A 13,567-nucleotide genomic window follows, 5' to 3' on the forward strand; every position below is an offset into this window, starting at 1 on the left:
TCTGGGAAAAGCTTTGTAAGTCTGGTGTTTGTGGGTCTGAGGACAAGTCACAAGAGTGGTTATCGCTGGCGGGATGGGTGGGGGGAGATAATGGTTTATTTTCTAATCCAGTGGTGAGTACATGGGTGCTTTTATTTTGTGGTTTTTTGGTTTTTTGGGGTTTTTTTGAGAGGGAGTGGGGAGGGAGGGTCAGAGGGAGAGAAAGAAAAAAATTTTTTTAAGATTATTTATTTATTTGAGAAAGAGAGTGAGATAGCATGAGCAGGGGCAAGGGCAGAGAGAGAAGCAGACGCCCCGCGAAGCAGGGAGCCCAACGCGGGACACAATCCCAAGATCCTGGGATCAGGACCCCAGCCGAAGGCACAGCCCAACCGACTGAGCAGGCACCCGGGAGAGAGAGAATCTTTTTTTTTTTTTTTTTTAAGATTTTTTTATTTATTTGACAGAGAGATACATAGCAAGAGGGGAACACAAGCAGGGGAGTGGGAGAGGGAGAAGCAGGCTTCCCACCGAGCAGGGAGCCCGATGTGGGGCTCGATCCCAGGACCCTGAGATCATGACCTGAGCCGAAGGCAGATGCTTAACGACTGAGCCACCCAGGCGCCCCGAGAGAGAGAATCTTAAGCAGATTCTATGCCCAGCACAGAGCCCACGTTAGTGGGGGGTGGGGAGGATTGGATCTCATGACCCTGAGATCATGACCTGAGCCTTAAATCACCAGTCCGATGCTTAACTGACTAAACCATCCAGGCGCCCCATGGGTGTTCCTTTTTATCCGTACATTATATATATTCTATTCTTTTGTGTGCATGAAATACGTTATAACTTTTTATTGTGATAGAATATACATAACATGAAATTTAGCATTTTAATCATTTTTAACTCTACACTTGAGCGACACTACTTCAGTACATTCAGGTTAGGCAATCAACCACTACTACCTATCTGCAGAACTTTTTCATCGTCCCAAACTGTGCTTTTGGCCTCATATCCAAGAAATCATCACCAAATTCAACGTCATGAAATTTTTGCCTGTTTTCGTCTACGAGTTGTATAATTTTCAAGTTTAGGTCTTTGATCCATTTTAAGTACATTTTTATTTACGGTATGGTTAGGGCCCAACGTTGGTTTGCAGGACAATACATTTTTAAACAAAGAAAAGAATAGGAGAATATTAGCTCCAGAAGGGGCCCTCCCCATTTGCAGTGAGGAAACTGGAATAGGGGTAAAATAACACGCGCAGCTCACACATCTGGTTGAGGGCAGCGGCGGAGTCAAATCCTGCCTTTTTGCGATGCATTGCTCTAAGCCTAAGCACCAGGAGCTCCTAGCCGGATTTGGATCCGGTCCACAGAGCGACCGCACCACCTCTTTTCAGCTCCGGCTCCTCCCCTTCCCCGCCCCGTGGGCGGGCCCATGCGATTAAGGAACTGCGGAGCTTTGGAAAACTGGCGCGGAGCGCGGGTGCGAAGAAAAGCCCGGCAAACTGCTGACGACTCAGAGACCATCAGCAATTGGTTGTAAGGCGTGGACTCCAGCTTTCCCATAAGTCCAGTCCGGGTTTTCTCTCGCTCTCCAGGACGGGGAGGAGCCCCGGGCCCGCGGGCGCTCAAGGTCCGGGGAGGGGCTTGGGGGGCAGGCGAGCGTGCTCTGTCCCGATTGGCTGCTCGGAGCGGCGCGGGGTTTGGCGGGAGCTTTCCGGGCTCAGACTGCGGCGAGAGCGGTGGATTCGGATGGCCCCGCCGCGGAGGGTGCGGTGCCCGGGGCCGGGCGGGTGAGTTGTGCGGCCCGGGGGGACGCGGGCTGGGGACAGGCTTTATCTCCTTCCTCTACTGCGGTGTTTGTGCCTCTCGGAGCTGTTTGTGCTGCGCAGCGACGCTCCCTGGCTCTGCCACTTTGGAACTCGCTCAGGGCCTCGGTTTCCACCTGTAAAATGGGAATAATTACCCCGACTACCTAGGGTTGCCGCAAGATTTAAAGGAGTTAACAGCTGAACCCTGTGCCTGGAGGGTGGAAAAGGACGTTTGCTAGCTTTGCGTGGGCGGTTGTAGTCTAAAGACTCAAAATATTTTGAAACAAAATATCCAATAAATAACGCATCGATTATCTGCTGCTTGCCACACATAACATTCTAGAAACGTTTGCACTCCGGCTGGTAGTCAGTATTCTTATTTTCAAGACCCTGGTGGTTTTGTAACACAGACCTTAAAGCTGAATCAAATCTCCAGCTGGGAGACCAAGCTGCCGCTTGTTATTTTTTAAAAGGGGCGCTCCAGGATGGGTCAGGCGCTTGGTTTTTATTTATCAAAAAGGGCATGCATTTAAATATAGGCTGCCAAACCGCTCTCCAAAATGTTATTTTTAATGGATTCATTGACATCTGGCCCACTGGCGGTGTCTTGAGCACTAAAGGGGTCTCGGCTTGCCACAGTGGGTACACAGGGTCATACAAATCCAGGAGTTCTCCAGGACGGTGGGAAGACTGCCTGGAGGAGGTGGCATTTTAGATGCGAGCTGACTGTGGAAGGTGAGCCAAGCAGAATATAGGGTGGGGAAAGGCTGGAGCAGGGCGGAGCAGGCAGGTGGAATAAACAGACTAGACTCCTGTGGCTGGTGGGGAAGAACGGAAGACTCTCCCAATGGAGGGGAGGATGGGGAAAGAATATGGGCCTTAACATCACCTGACAAGAGTTAAGCTTATTCTGATAGGCCAGGTAGCTTTTGTTTCTGTCCCCTGACTTCCCCTTCCCCATTTTTCGCCCTCTTTCTCCATATGTGTGTGTGTGTGTGTATACATGTAACATTCTTGCCTTTGAGACTCCTGAAATCTGTTCACCCCTCCCCCTAAAGCACACTGGGGCACATATACCAAAAATCTTACATATGGTATCACAGAGGTTTCTGTCTTTCGGCAACCTCACCTTGCTCCTACGCTAAGGTAAGGAGGAAACCTGACTTTTTCTTAAACACAGAGGAGGCAGGAGCCAGTGGGGAGGAGGATAAGAAATTAGGCGATCTGGGTTTTAGTCCTATTTCTGTTCCTTGGCTGTATGACCACGGATAAGTCACTTTTCTGAAACCCTAGAATCATAAATGCCATAAAATGAAGACCTGTTCTATCTTCTTCTTGGGAGCTGAGAACCCAGTAGAGCAGAGGTTCTTCAGGTGTGGTTCCTTGCATTTGTTAGAAATGCAAAATCTCAGATCCCATCCTGGGCTTGCTGAATCAGAAACTCTGGGGCTGGAGCCAAGCCTTCTGGGTTTGAAGCCCTCCAGGTGATTCTGATGCCAGAAGTTTGAAAACTGCTGCTCTGAGGAGTTCAGCTTTTTTGTTTGTGAGTCACAATAATGATATTTTTACATCACTGTACATAAATGTGCGCTACACACATGTAGAACAAGAAAGAGTTTATGCAGATACAATGTCCAGTGCAATCTTATATTTTAATTTTTTTTTTTTTAGATTTTTTTTTTTATTTATTTGAGACAGAAAGAATGAGAGAGAGAGAGCACATGAGAGGGGGGAGGGTCAGAGGCAGAAGCAGGCTCCCTGCCGAGCAGGGAGCCCGATGCGGGACTCGATCCCGGGACTCCAGGATCATGACCCGAGCCGAAGGCAGTCGCTTAACCAACTGAGCCACCCAGGCGCCCAATCTTATATTTTATATTCTTTTGTATTTCCTTTTTGAAAACGCAGAAAGAAATTTTTAAAGGACATGATGGGGCAACGGATGAAATTTGGATATAGACTGTAGATTATATAATCATAGCAGTGTTACTTTTCTTAATTTGGAAATTGTACCATGACGATGCAATATACTGTCTTGCTTAGGAGAGACACACTGACTTATTTAGGGGTAAAGGTGCATGGTGTCTGTCGTTTACATGTACACACAGAAAGCATATGAAACAAAATGGAAACAATTGGTGAACCTGGGTGAAGGATATACAGAATGTTCTTACACTTGTGATTTTTCTGTGAGTTTGAAGTTTTATCAAATACAACATTACTCAAATATGGATTCAGACACACTAAGCTGATTTTGCTACCCACAAACGGGTGTCTGCGTGGCGTGTTGTAAAGTCAGGGGCTGAGGATGGGATTTCCCAGAGCATTCCCAGTGCCCCTAGTACAATGCCTGGTGCACAAAGGATACTCGATACACATTCACTGGCGATAATATTTCCTGCCACTCTTATTTCCAGTTTGTATTTTAGTCCCTGTTTTTACATCTTGTTTACTTTAAGCTTGAAGATGTACAACTTTATCCTTTTATCGTAATGTCCAGTGGAGGGGCATGAAGGGGCGGAAGGAGGGAAGCTGGATTTGAACTGGTGCACGTTTTATTTTTTTTTTTTAAGATTTTATTTATTTATTTGAGAGAGAGAATGAGAGAGAGAGCATGAGGGGGGGAGAGTCAGAGGGAGAAGCAGACTCCCTGCCGAGCAGGGAGCCCGATGCGGGACTCGATCCCGGGACTCCAGGATCATGACCTGAGCCGAAGGCAGTCGCTTAGCCAACTGAGCCACCCAGGCGCCCTTTTTTTTTAAAGATTTTATTTATTTTGGTGCACGTTTTAATGCAGGCTTCTCCTTGGCTGTGTGCTGCTTTGGGTGAATCGACATCTGCAACATGGGCTTCGCTTCTGCTTTATAGGACTGTGAGAGCCAAATGAGAAGATGTATGTGCAAGAGCCAGGCATGGGGTGGAATGGGTGTCAGGTGCTTTTTAAATGCCAATGGACCTCCCTTTTGCTCAGTTCTGCAGAAACGCTCAGTCGCTGCTGTTGACTTGTCCTCAGGGCCGAGGATAACAGCAGGATGAAGAGTGTCTGTGTCTGAGGAAGAGAGCTGTGCAACTTTCTACACCGGTGATATGATTTGACCTGTAAAAAATATGTGTGAGATACAGGTTCGGTTTTCTGAAAGGATTTGGCCATAACCTGACTTGCACTGGGTGCACACTATTCATGCAACTAACAAGGAATATAATTTGGGGAGAAAAAATGCTTAGAGAGGGTTGCAAGTTATAGGGTGCTTCCCCAGTTATTTTAAATATTTCCTCCTATGTGTGTTTTTGCTGTTTAATAGTGTGAGATCTTCAAAGAACACTGTAGGAAGAACACATTCCACAAAAGATGTAAGTTATCTTTGTATTTTAATGTGATTCTCTCATAATTGATGATATGAAATAACACGTTTCGTGGGAAGCTTCGAATCTCATAGATTTCACTGGGTAAACTCAGTGTTTTATTGTGATGAAAAGCATATTCCTTTTCCTCCCACCTTTGCCAGTATATTGGAAGAAATGACCACTGTTAACATTTTGAATCTTTTTTTCTGGGCCTCCGTTTTGTTTTTTGGTTTTTTTTCCAGTTGGATAATTGATATCCTATAAAAATGTGTACAACTCTCTGTATTTTGCTTTTTTCATTTAACTACTTCTCCATTTGTTTCCCACAATTGTTTATGATTTCATGCTATTGATTTAGTCCACATTATAGTTTCTCTTTAGGGTCTTAAAATAAATGTACGTTAAAGGCGGGTATATTTCTTCACTCTCCATAGCTCATTTCATATTATTTTCCAATGGCTCATCCACTTGGCAGTGGAAACCTACATTAACGACGTCTGAGAGTGGCTGCTTTCAGGGTGCAGGGAGTGGGGGGTTTTGTCTGCTCTCTGCCCTGCCCTCCTGTCCTGTGAGCTCTCTCCACCTGCTGCCCTAACCCCCTTCTTGTCCTGCGGGAAGGCCTGGGACACCTCTGCAAAGGTTGCGCTCAGCTCTGGGCTCCCACACTGCCCTAGCGTGCTTGTTCTATGGATGGATTTCTCTCAGCTCTCTGCCCTCGGTGGCTAACATCCAGCGTACCTGGCGTGGGTTTCTCCAAGTTCTTCAGCCCCACTCCCAGCCTGCCTTAGCCGGAAGGAAGTCCGCAGTGCCCGAGGAGGATTTCTCAGCTCTCCGGACCTCTTCCCTTGAAGTGGCTGTATGCCGGAGGCCAGTTTGCCTCAGGGAGATGGAAGGTCTATAAATGGGAAAGTTTTGTTTTTTGTTGTTCAATTTATTCCATCTTCTTTATATCTTCCAGAATTTTCTCATACTTTCTCATCTGTTAATGGCACCCTTCCTCATTTTCCAGAGTTATGATGGAAGTTTTTCTCATTTTCTGTATGTTTTGGTCTATTCATGAGGATTTAGGGCAGCAAACTTCATGGGGCTTGTTAGTATATGGAACCATAAACCTTTGTCTCTCTCCTTTGGTTGGGAGCTCCCCCTGCCCCGTATCCTTACGAACTTTCAGGTGTATGGGCATATTTCTGGAGAGAGGGCCCAGAGCTCTCCCGAGATCAGGAGTCGGCAGACTATGACCCAGAGGCCAAATCTGGCCTGCCCCCTGTTTTTTTGGACTAAGAATGATTTTGACATTTTTAAATGGTTGAAATAAAGTCAAAAGAAGAACATCTCATGATAGGGGAAAATGTTATGTAATGCACATTTCCGTATTCGTAAATAAAGTGTTATTGCAACCCAGCCATGTTTATTCTTTCTGCATTGTTGCTGTCTGCTTTCAGTCAGTAGCGGCTGAGTAGTTGGAACAGATGCAAAGCCTAATGTAGTTGCTGTCTGGTCCCTTCCAGAAAAGTTCGCCAGTCCTGGCCTTGGTTTGTCAAAGTGGTCTGTGCCTCTCCCCACAGCAAGTGTGAAGGATCATTTCATTCAGCCCCACTAATAGCAGAATTGTCCTTGCTAAATAAATCGGCTTTATAATGTTCCTGCTTGTTAGCGCCAATTCAATGACTTTGACTTTGTCTACTTTTAGAAAGCCGGCCCAAAGCAGAAGCCCACTGATGTATTTCATTTTCCTGATAATTCTGTTATCTCCAGCATCGGCAGACTGGGTGAAAATGAGAAAGATGAAGAACCTTACGAAATCTTTGGTTAGTATTTTAAGTCTTTATCCTAAAAATTTTATAGTTTATCCTAAAAGCTTTAGGCTAGTTATTGATAAAAATATGGAAATATCTTCAAGTATAAAAACCCTATGTCTGCATATGACTATAGCGTTTGGGGGAGTACTTGATAATTTGAGTTAATTTTCCCCACTTCTAGGTACGTTGGAACTAAGAACTCTGTTAAACATTTATCAGGGTGGAACTCTTCTAGTAGCATTTGTCAACAAGCCAGTCCGATCAGGACACCCGTTACAGTACTCTCTAACAAGAAGAATATGAACTGTGTTTCTCACTCCATACCACGAATAGAGTCATTCAGTAAGGCGCTTTAATTGAGGGAGGAGAAGAGGGGTAATTTCCCCTTTTCCTTAATACAGAGTCAGAGGTTCCTTCAGGAGAGCCGGGGGAGAGCTTCACCTGTGTTCCTTGGAATGTGAGGAAAACAGGGCTGGTACCCGGTTGACCAGGAGTATGTGAGTTGTCCAGCTGGGCCTGCTTCTGGCTGGGTCCTCACTGGCCACTCCACAGGCCAAAACTGAACAGAAAGTACCAGGTGCTTTGAGATCAGCAGTGATCAGACATTGTTTTTTTTTTTTTTTTTTTTTTTTAAAGATTTTATTTATTTATTTGAGAGAGAGAGAATGAGAGAGAGCACATGAGAGAGGGGAGGGTCAGAGGGAGAAGCAGGCTCCCCGCAGAGCAGGGAGCCCGATGCGGGACTCGATCCCGGGACTCCAGGATCATGACCTGAGCCGAAGGCAGTCGCTTAACCAACTGAGCCACCCAGGCGCCCTGATCAGACATTGTTGCTGGAATAAGTTTAAAGGGCATTTTGAAAACCTGTAACCTCTGACATATTTTTAATTTGGTCTCTAAGATCTTGTAGTCTTTCGTTAATAAAAGAATATTGTACGTTTTATAAGATAAGCATTACCAGAACACATCTTTTGTTATGGCTTTATTAAAATGTTTTAATTACTTATTTAAAGGAAATTTAAATGTAAAAGATCGGAATCCAAAAGAAACCCCATAATTTTTTTTTTCATTTTATTATTTTTTAGAGAGGGGGAGGGAGGAGAGGGGGAGAGGGAGAGAGAGAATCTTAAGCAGCCTCCACACCCAGCACGGAGCTCGATCTCACGACCCTGAGATCATGACCTGAGCCGAAATCACAAGTTGGACGCTTAACCAACTGAGCCCCCTGGGGTGCCCCCACATAAATTTTTAAATTGAAATGTAATTCATTTACCAAAAAATTCCCCGTTTTCAAGTGTACAATTCTTTTTTTTTTTTTAAGGTTTTATTTATTTGACAGAGAGAGACACAGTGAGAGAGGGAACACAAGCAGGGGGAGTGGGAGGGGGAGAAGCAGATTCACCACTGAGCAGGGAGCCCGATGCGGGGCTCGATCCCAGGACCCTGGAATTATGACCCGAGCCGAAGGCAGCTGCTTAACCGACGGAGCCACCCAAGCGCCCCAAGTGTACAGTTCAGTGGTATTTTCATGTAGTCACAGAATTGTACGACCATCACCACTGTGTATTCCAGAATCTTTTAATCACCCAGCAAGAAACTCTGTACCCATTAGCAGTCCCTCCTCACCCCTCCGTCCCCCACCCCTAGCCCCTGGCAACCTTCCACCTCCTTCCTGACCATGGGTGTGCCTGCTCACGTAAATGGAGTGGTCATACCCTGTTCGTCTGTGATCGGCTTCTTTCATTCAGCGCAGTAGTTTCAAGGTCCGTATGTATTGTAGCAAGTGTCGATGTGCTTCATTCCTAAAAATGCTGTAGCTCAGTAATCCATTGTTTGACTATACCTCACTTTGTTCTCCACTCAGCAGTCGACGTACACCTGGGTTGTTTCCCCTGTGGGCCCAGTCTGAGTTATCCTGCTGTGAACGTTCATGTACAAGTTTCTGTACAGACCTGTGTCTTCATTTCTCTTGGGTCCACACCTGAGGGGGAAGCTGCTAAGGCGTATGGTCGTGCCCCATCACCGTTTTGAGGAACTGCTTTACCGAGCAGCCGCCCCCCACCCAGCGATGCACGAGGCCCCAGTCTCCCTGCAGCTTGGTCAGCCCTTGCTGTCACCTGACTGTCTGATTCTGGCCATGAGCGTGAAGCGGTCTCATTGTGTTTGTGTGGTAACCTCTACAGACCGTGAAATTGACCGTTTTCACCATTTGTAAGAGTACAGCTCTCCTCACTGTCTACCTCCAGAACCTTCCCGTTTGCCCCTACCTGGAAGTCTGCCCGCTAGACAGTAGCTCCTCATTGTCCACGCTAGAAATTTGACGACTCTAGATACTTCGTATGAGAGGATTCTTACAGTATTTTTCCTTTCGTGCCTTTTTTTTTTTTTTTTCCACTTAGCAGTATGTCTTCAAAGTCCGCCCATGTTGTAGCACGTGTCTGAATTTCTTTTGAAAACTGAATCATCTTCCATCCTCTGTGTTATCCATTCATCTGTCCATGGACACTGGGGTTGCTTCCACGTTTGATGACTGTGAATAACGCAGCTGTAAACACGGACGTACGATCATCTGTTTGAGTCCCCGCTTTCACTTCAGGGTACAGATGCAGAAGTAGGGTTGCTGGATCCTGTGTTCACTTTTTTTTTTTTTTAAAGATTTTATTTATTTATTTTGACAGAGAGAGACACAGTGGGAGAAGGAACACAAGCAGGGAGAGTGGGAGAGGGAGAAGCAGGCTTCCCGCGGAGCAGGGAGCCCGATGCGGGGCTCGATCCTAGGACCCTGGGATCATGACCTGAGCCCAAGGCAGACGCTTAACGACTGAGCCACCCAGGCGCCCCCTGTGTTCACTTTTTTGAGGCCTCGTTATGCCGTTTTCCATTGAGGCTGCAACATTCACGTTACATTTCCAACTAGCAGTCCATGAGGGTTCTAGTTTCTCCACATCCTCACTTGGGTTTTTTCTGATGATAGCCATCCCAGTGGATGGAAAATGGTACCTCATTTTGGTTTTGAATTGTATTTCCCCAGTGGCTAATGATCTTGAACATCCTTTTATGTGCTTATTAGCCATTTGTGTATCTTTTTAAGAGCTATCTATTCAGATCATTTATCCATTTTTAAATCAGATTATTTATCTTATTAAAGTTGGGTTATCTCTCTCTCTATGTGAGAGTCCAGTTTGGATGACTGGTTACCTATGGAGATTCAGGATTGGTTTATTTCTTTTATTCTTTGTTATTTGCAGTTGTAAACAAATCCCTTTGCTTGGTTGAGAGCAACACAGAATATACTACTAACTTTAAAATCGTGCATTGATAATGTTCATCGTTTAAGCAGCTGTTTATTTGAACACCTGTCTTTTAAATCTACACCGCCATGCTAAAATTTGAGCATGAAGCAATGGTCGCTTGGCTCTTACCAGGCACCCTGCAGCAATCCCTGGCCGCCCCCCGCCCTCCCCCAAGCTCCCCCTGTCAGCCAGCAGCCTGGCCTGGCGTGCTGAGGTCCCAATTGACCTGAGCAGGTAGGAATGTCCTCCTTTACTCTGAGTCCTTTCTGTGCCTTTCCCAGCAGTGGTCTCTCACGTAGAGCCGTGACGCTCCATCGGGTGAGAACAGAGAATGCCAGGATTCCTATTTAGATTTCTTTTAGCTCATTAAAAAATTCCCACATAGTATGTAAATACAGTAATACAGGTTATAACTGATAAATGTCCATGTATGTACTTGTGAAACAGTTTAAATTTCTTAGTGTTGAGGTGCGAGCTCAAAAGCATTTGGGGAGTAAGTCGCCTGTGTGGTGGTGAGTCGTTCAGACTGAGCTTGCCCTGGTAAAGGGCATAGACACTGCCCAAGCCGCCAGACTTCTGAAGTGGCATTTTTTCTTTTTTTAAATAATCTTTTGTAGACCCTCCTTTACACAGCACCGCTATATATGCTGATGAAGAAGAATTCTCCGAATACTGCGGGTCGTCCATCCCCTCAACTCCTCAAAGAAAAGAAGTGGAGAAAGGGTACGGTTACATTTCAAGCAGTTGTTTATTCATGGTCAATGGGATTTCTGAGAAGCTCTCTAAGATAGAAGCTTATAAAACTAAAGCTTTCTAAACATCTTCGGAGCCAACCTCGGTTTTTCCTCAAGAGAACTGCTGCATGAAAACTTGTTCTCAGAAAATAACACTACTTATAGTAACTAATTATAGGTACATATTTTCAGTCCTAGAAAACAGTTCTGGGCATGTATTACGGCAGGGTGACTGTAGCTAATACTGTGTTGTATGTCTGAAGGTTGCGAAGAGAGTAGATCTGAACACTTCTCGTCACAAGAAAAACAAGTTTTGTAGCTCTGTATGGTGACAGATGTTAACTGGACTTATTGTGGAGATCATTTTGCAATGTGTACAGTAGCAAATGATCACGTTGTACACCTGAAACTAATATATGTCAGTTCTACCTCAGTTATAACAGTCCAATTTAATCTAAAAAGCCCCAAAGTAGTCATAATTGACAACAGACTATCCTAGAAAACATGCTTGTGAAGGGGGTTTTAGCTTTGAGGTAAAGGGAGGGAGGGAGAAGCTTTTTTTTTTTTTTTTTTTAAGTTTCGTGCAGCACATATACTAAAGTTTTTATTTTAATTCTAATCGCCAGGTTCTCATTACAGGTGCACTGCTTAATCCCATCACCTATTTCACCCATCCCCCCACCCTCCTCCCCTCTGGGAGCCATCAGTTTGTTCTCTGTAGTTAAGAGTTTGTTTCTTGGTTTGCCTCCTGCTCTTTTTTTTTTTCCCTTTGCTCCTTTGTTTTGTTTCTTAAATTTCATATGAGTGAAATCATATGGTATTTGTTTTTCTCTGAGTGACTTCACTTAGCATAATACTCTCTAGCTCCATCCACATCATTGCAAATGGCAAGATTTCATTTTTTTTTTTTTTTGATGGCTGAATAACATCCTATTGTATATATGTACACCACTTTATCCATTCATCAGTCGATGGACACTTGGGCTGTTTCCACAGTTTGGCTATTGTAAATAATGCTGCTGTAAACACCGGGATGCATGTATCACTTTGAATTAGTGTTTTTGTATTCTTTGGGTAAATACCCAGTAGTGCAATTTGCTGTTTAATTTTTTAAGGAAGCTCCATACTGTTTTCCACAGTGGCTACACCAGTTTGCATTCCCACCAACAGTGCATGAGGGTTCCCCTTTCTCCACATCCTCACCAACACCTGTTGTTTCTTTTATCATTGATTTTAGTCATTCTGACAGGTGTAAGGTGATACCTCGTTGTAGTTTTGATTTGCATTTCCCTGATGGTAAGTGGTGGTGAGCATCTTTTCATGTGTCTCTTGGCCATTTGGATGTCTTCTTTGGAGAAATGTCTGTTCAAGTCTTCTGCCCATTTTTTAATTGGATTGTATGCCTTTTGGGTGTTGAGTTTTGTAAGTTTTTTTTAAGAAATGAAAGTTTTTAAAGATTTTATTTATTTGAGAGAGAGAGCAAGTGAGCAGGGGGGGTTGGGGGGCAGAGGGAGAGGGAGGAGAGGCTCCCCGCTGAGCAGGGAGCCTGATGCAGGGCTCAATCCCAGGACCCCGGGATCATGACCTGAGCCCAAGGCAGATGCTTAAACAACTGAGCCATCCAGGCACCCCTTGCAAGTTCCTTATATATTTAGGATACTAACCCTTTATCAGATATGTCATTTGCAAATATCTTCTCCCACTCAGTAGGTTGCCTTTTAGTTTTGTTGATTGTTTCCTTGCTGTGCGGAAGCTTTTTGTCCTGATGAAGGCCCTTGCTTTTGTTTCCCTTGCCTCAGGAGAGATACCTAGTAAGAAGCTGCTATGTCCAATGTCAAAGAGGTTACTGCCTGTGTTCTCTAGGATTTTGATGGTTTCAGGTCTCCCATTTATGTCTTTCATCCATTTATATGGACATGAAGGGGAGTTGGGGCAGCAGGGACGAGAGAGAGCAGCATTTCCCAGGACTCGCAGAGGCATCAGCCTCTAGGCCCAGATCCTCACCAGGGATGTTTGGGTCTTTGTTCCTTGATCTCCTTCCCCTCTCCCCTCTTGATGTGCACAGGTGATGCTGCTCTCGGCTCTCTCCTCTCCACCCGCCCCCCGTGTTACTCTCATGGTGTTAGCTACCCAGATGCCACTGCGCCCCGAGTCTGTCTGTCCTGCCCAGCCTTTCTCCGGGGCCCGCCACGTCCTGCAGATTGGCCATATGTCCCTAGATGTCCACAGGCACCTCAGATTCAACAAAGGCAAAACCAAGCTCAGTCCTTTCCTCTCTCACCCAGTGTCAGCAAGCTGCTTTGAGATTCTCTAGATTAATGGTCCTGCTGTCCCCTAGGAGTCACTCCTGGTAGCTTCTCTGCTCTGACCGGTCCTGTTTGTCCTGTCCACAACCCTGCCACGGTCTGACCACCTGTTCCTCTCGCCACGTTCTTGCAGCAGGGGCCTGCTGTCCCTTGTTTCCAGCACCGCTCTTTCCCTTCTGGCCCGCCCATCCCACACCTTCCAGTGCCGTCTTTCTAAACTGCCAGTCTTCTCTCCCTGCTATGCTGCCACCTTCAGGGGGCCCCCTGCGTTCTGAATGCATGGTGTACAAGTTGGCGTTAA

The 13,567-nt window shown here is 45.5% G+C and overlaps 1 protein-coding gene across 1 annotated transcript in view; it reads left to right on the forward strand.

The window, feature by feature from the left end:
* The first annotated feature begins 1,680 nt into the window (after window positions 1-1,680).
* The window catches only part of CENPU (centromere protein U), a 37,100-nt gene continuing 25,213 nt past the window's right edge, over window positions 1,681-13,567 (forward strand). Inside the window, exons 1-4 of the mRNA XM_045879641.3 lie at window positions 1,681-1,774; window positions 5,092-5,140; window positions 6,825-6,942; window positions 10,844-10,949. Of these exons, the coding sequence (XP_045735597.1) occupies window positions 1,734-1,774; window positions 5,092-5,140; window positions 6,825-6,942; window positions 10,844-10,949 (314 nt within the window). The 5' untranslated portion in view covers window positions 1,681-1,733. The remainder of the gene's footprint in view (window positions 1,775-5,091; window positions 5,141-6,824; window positions 6,943-10,843; window positions 10,950-13,567) is intronic.

Source organism: Mirounga angustirostris, unplaced genomic scaffold (genome assembly GCF_029215605.1).
Source record: "Mirounga angustirostris isolate CCGP_5_RB_7025 unplaced genomic scaffold, mMirAng1.0.hap1 SCAF_2, whole genome shotgun sequence".
Lineage (NCBI taxonomy): Eukaryota > Metazoa > Chordata > Mammalia > Carnivora > Phocidae > Mirounga > Mirounga angustirostris.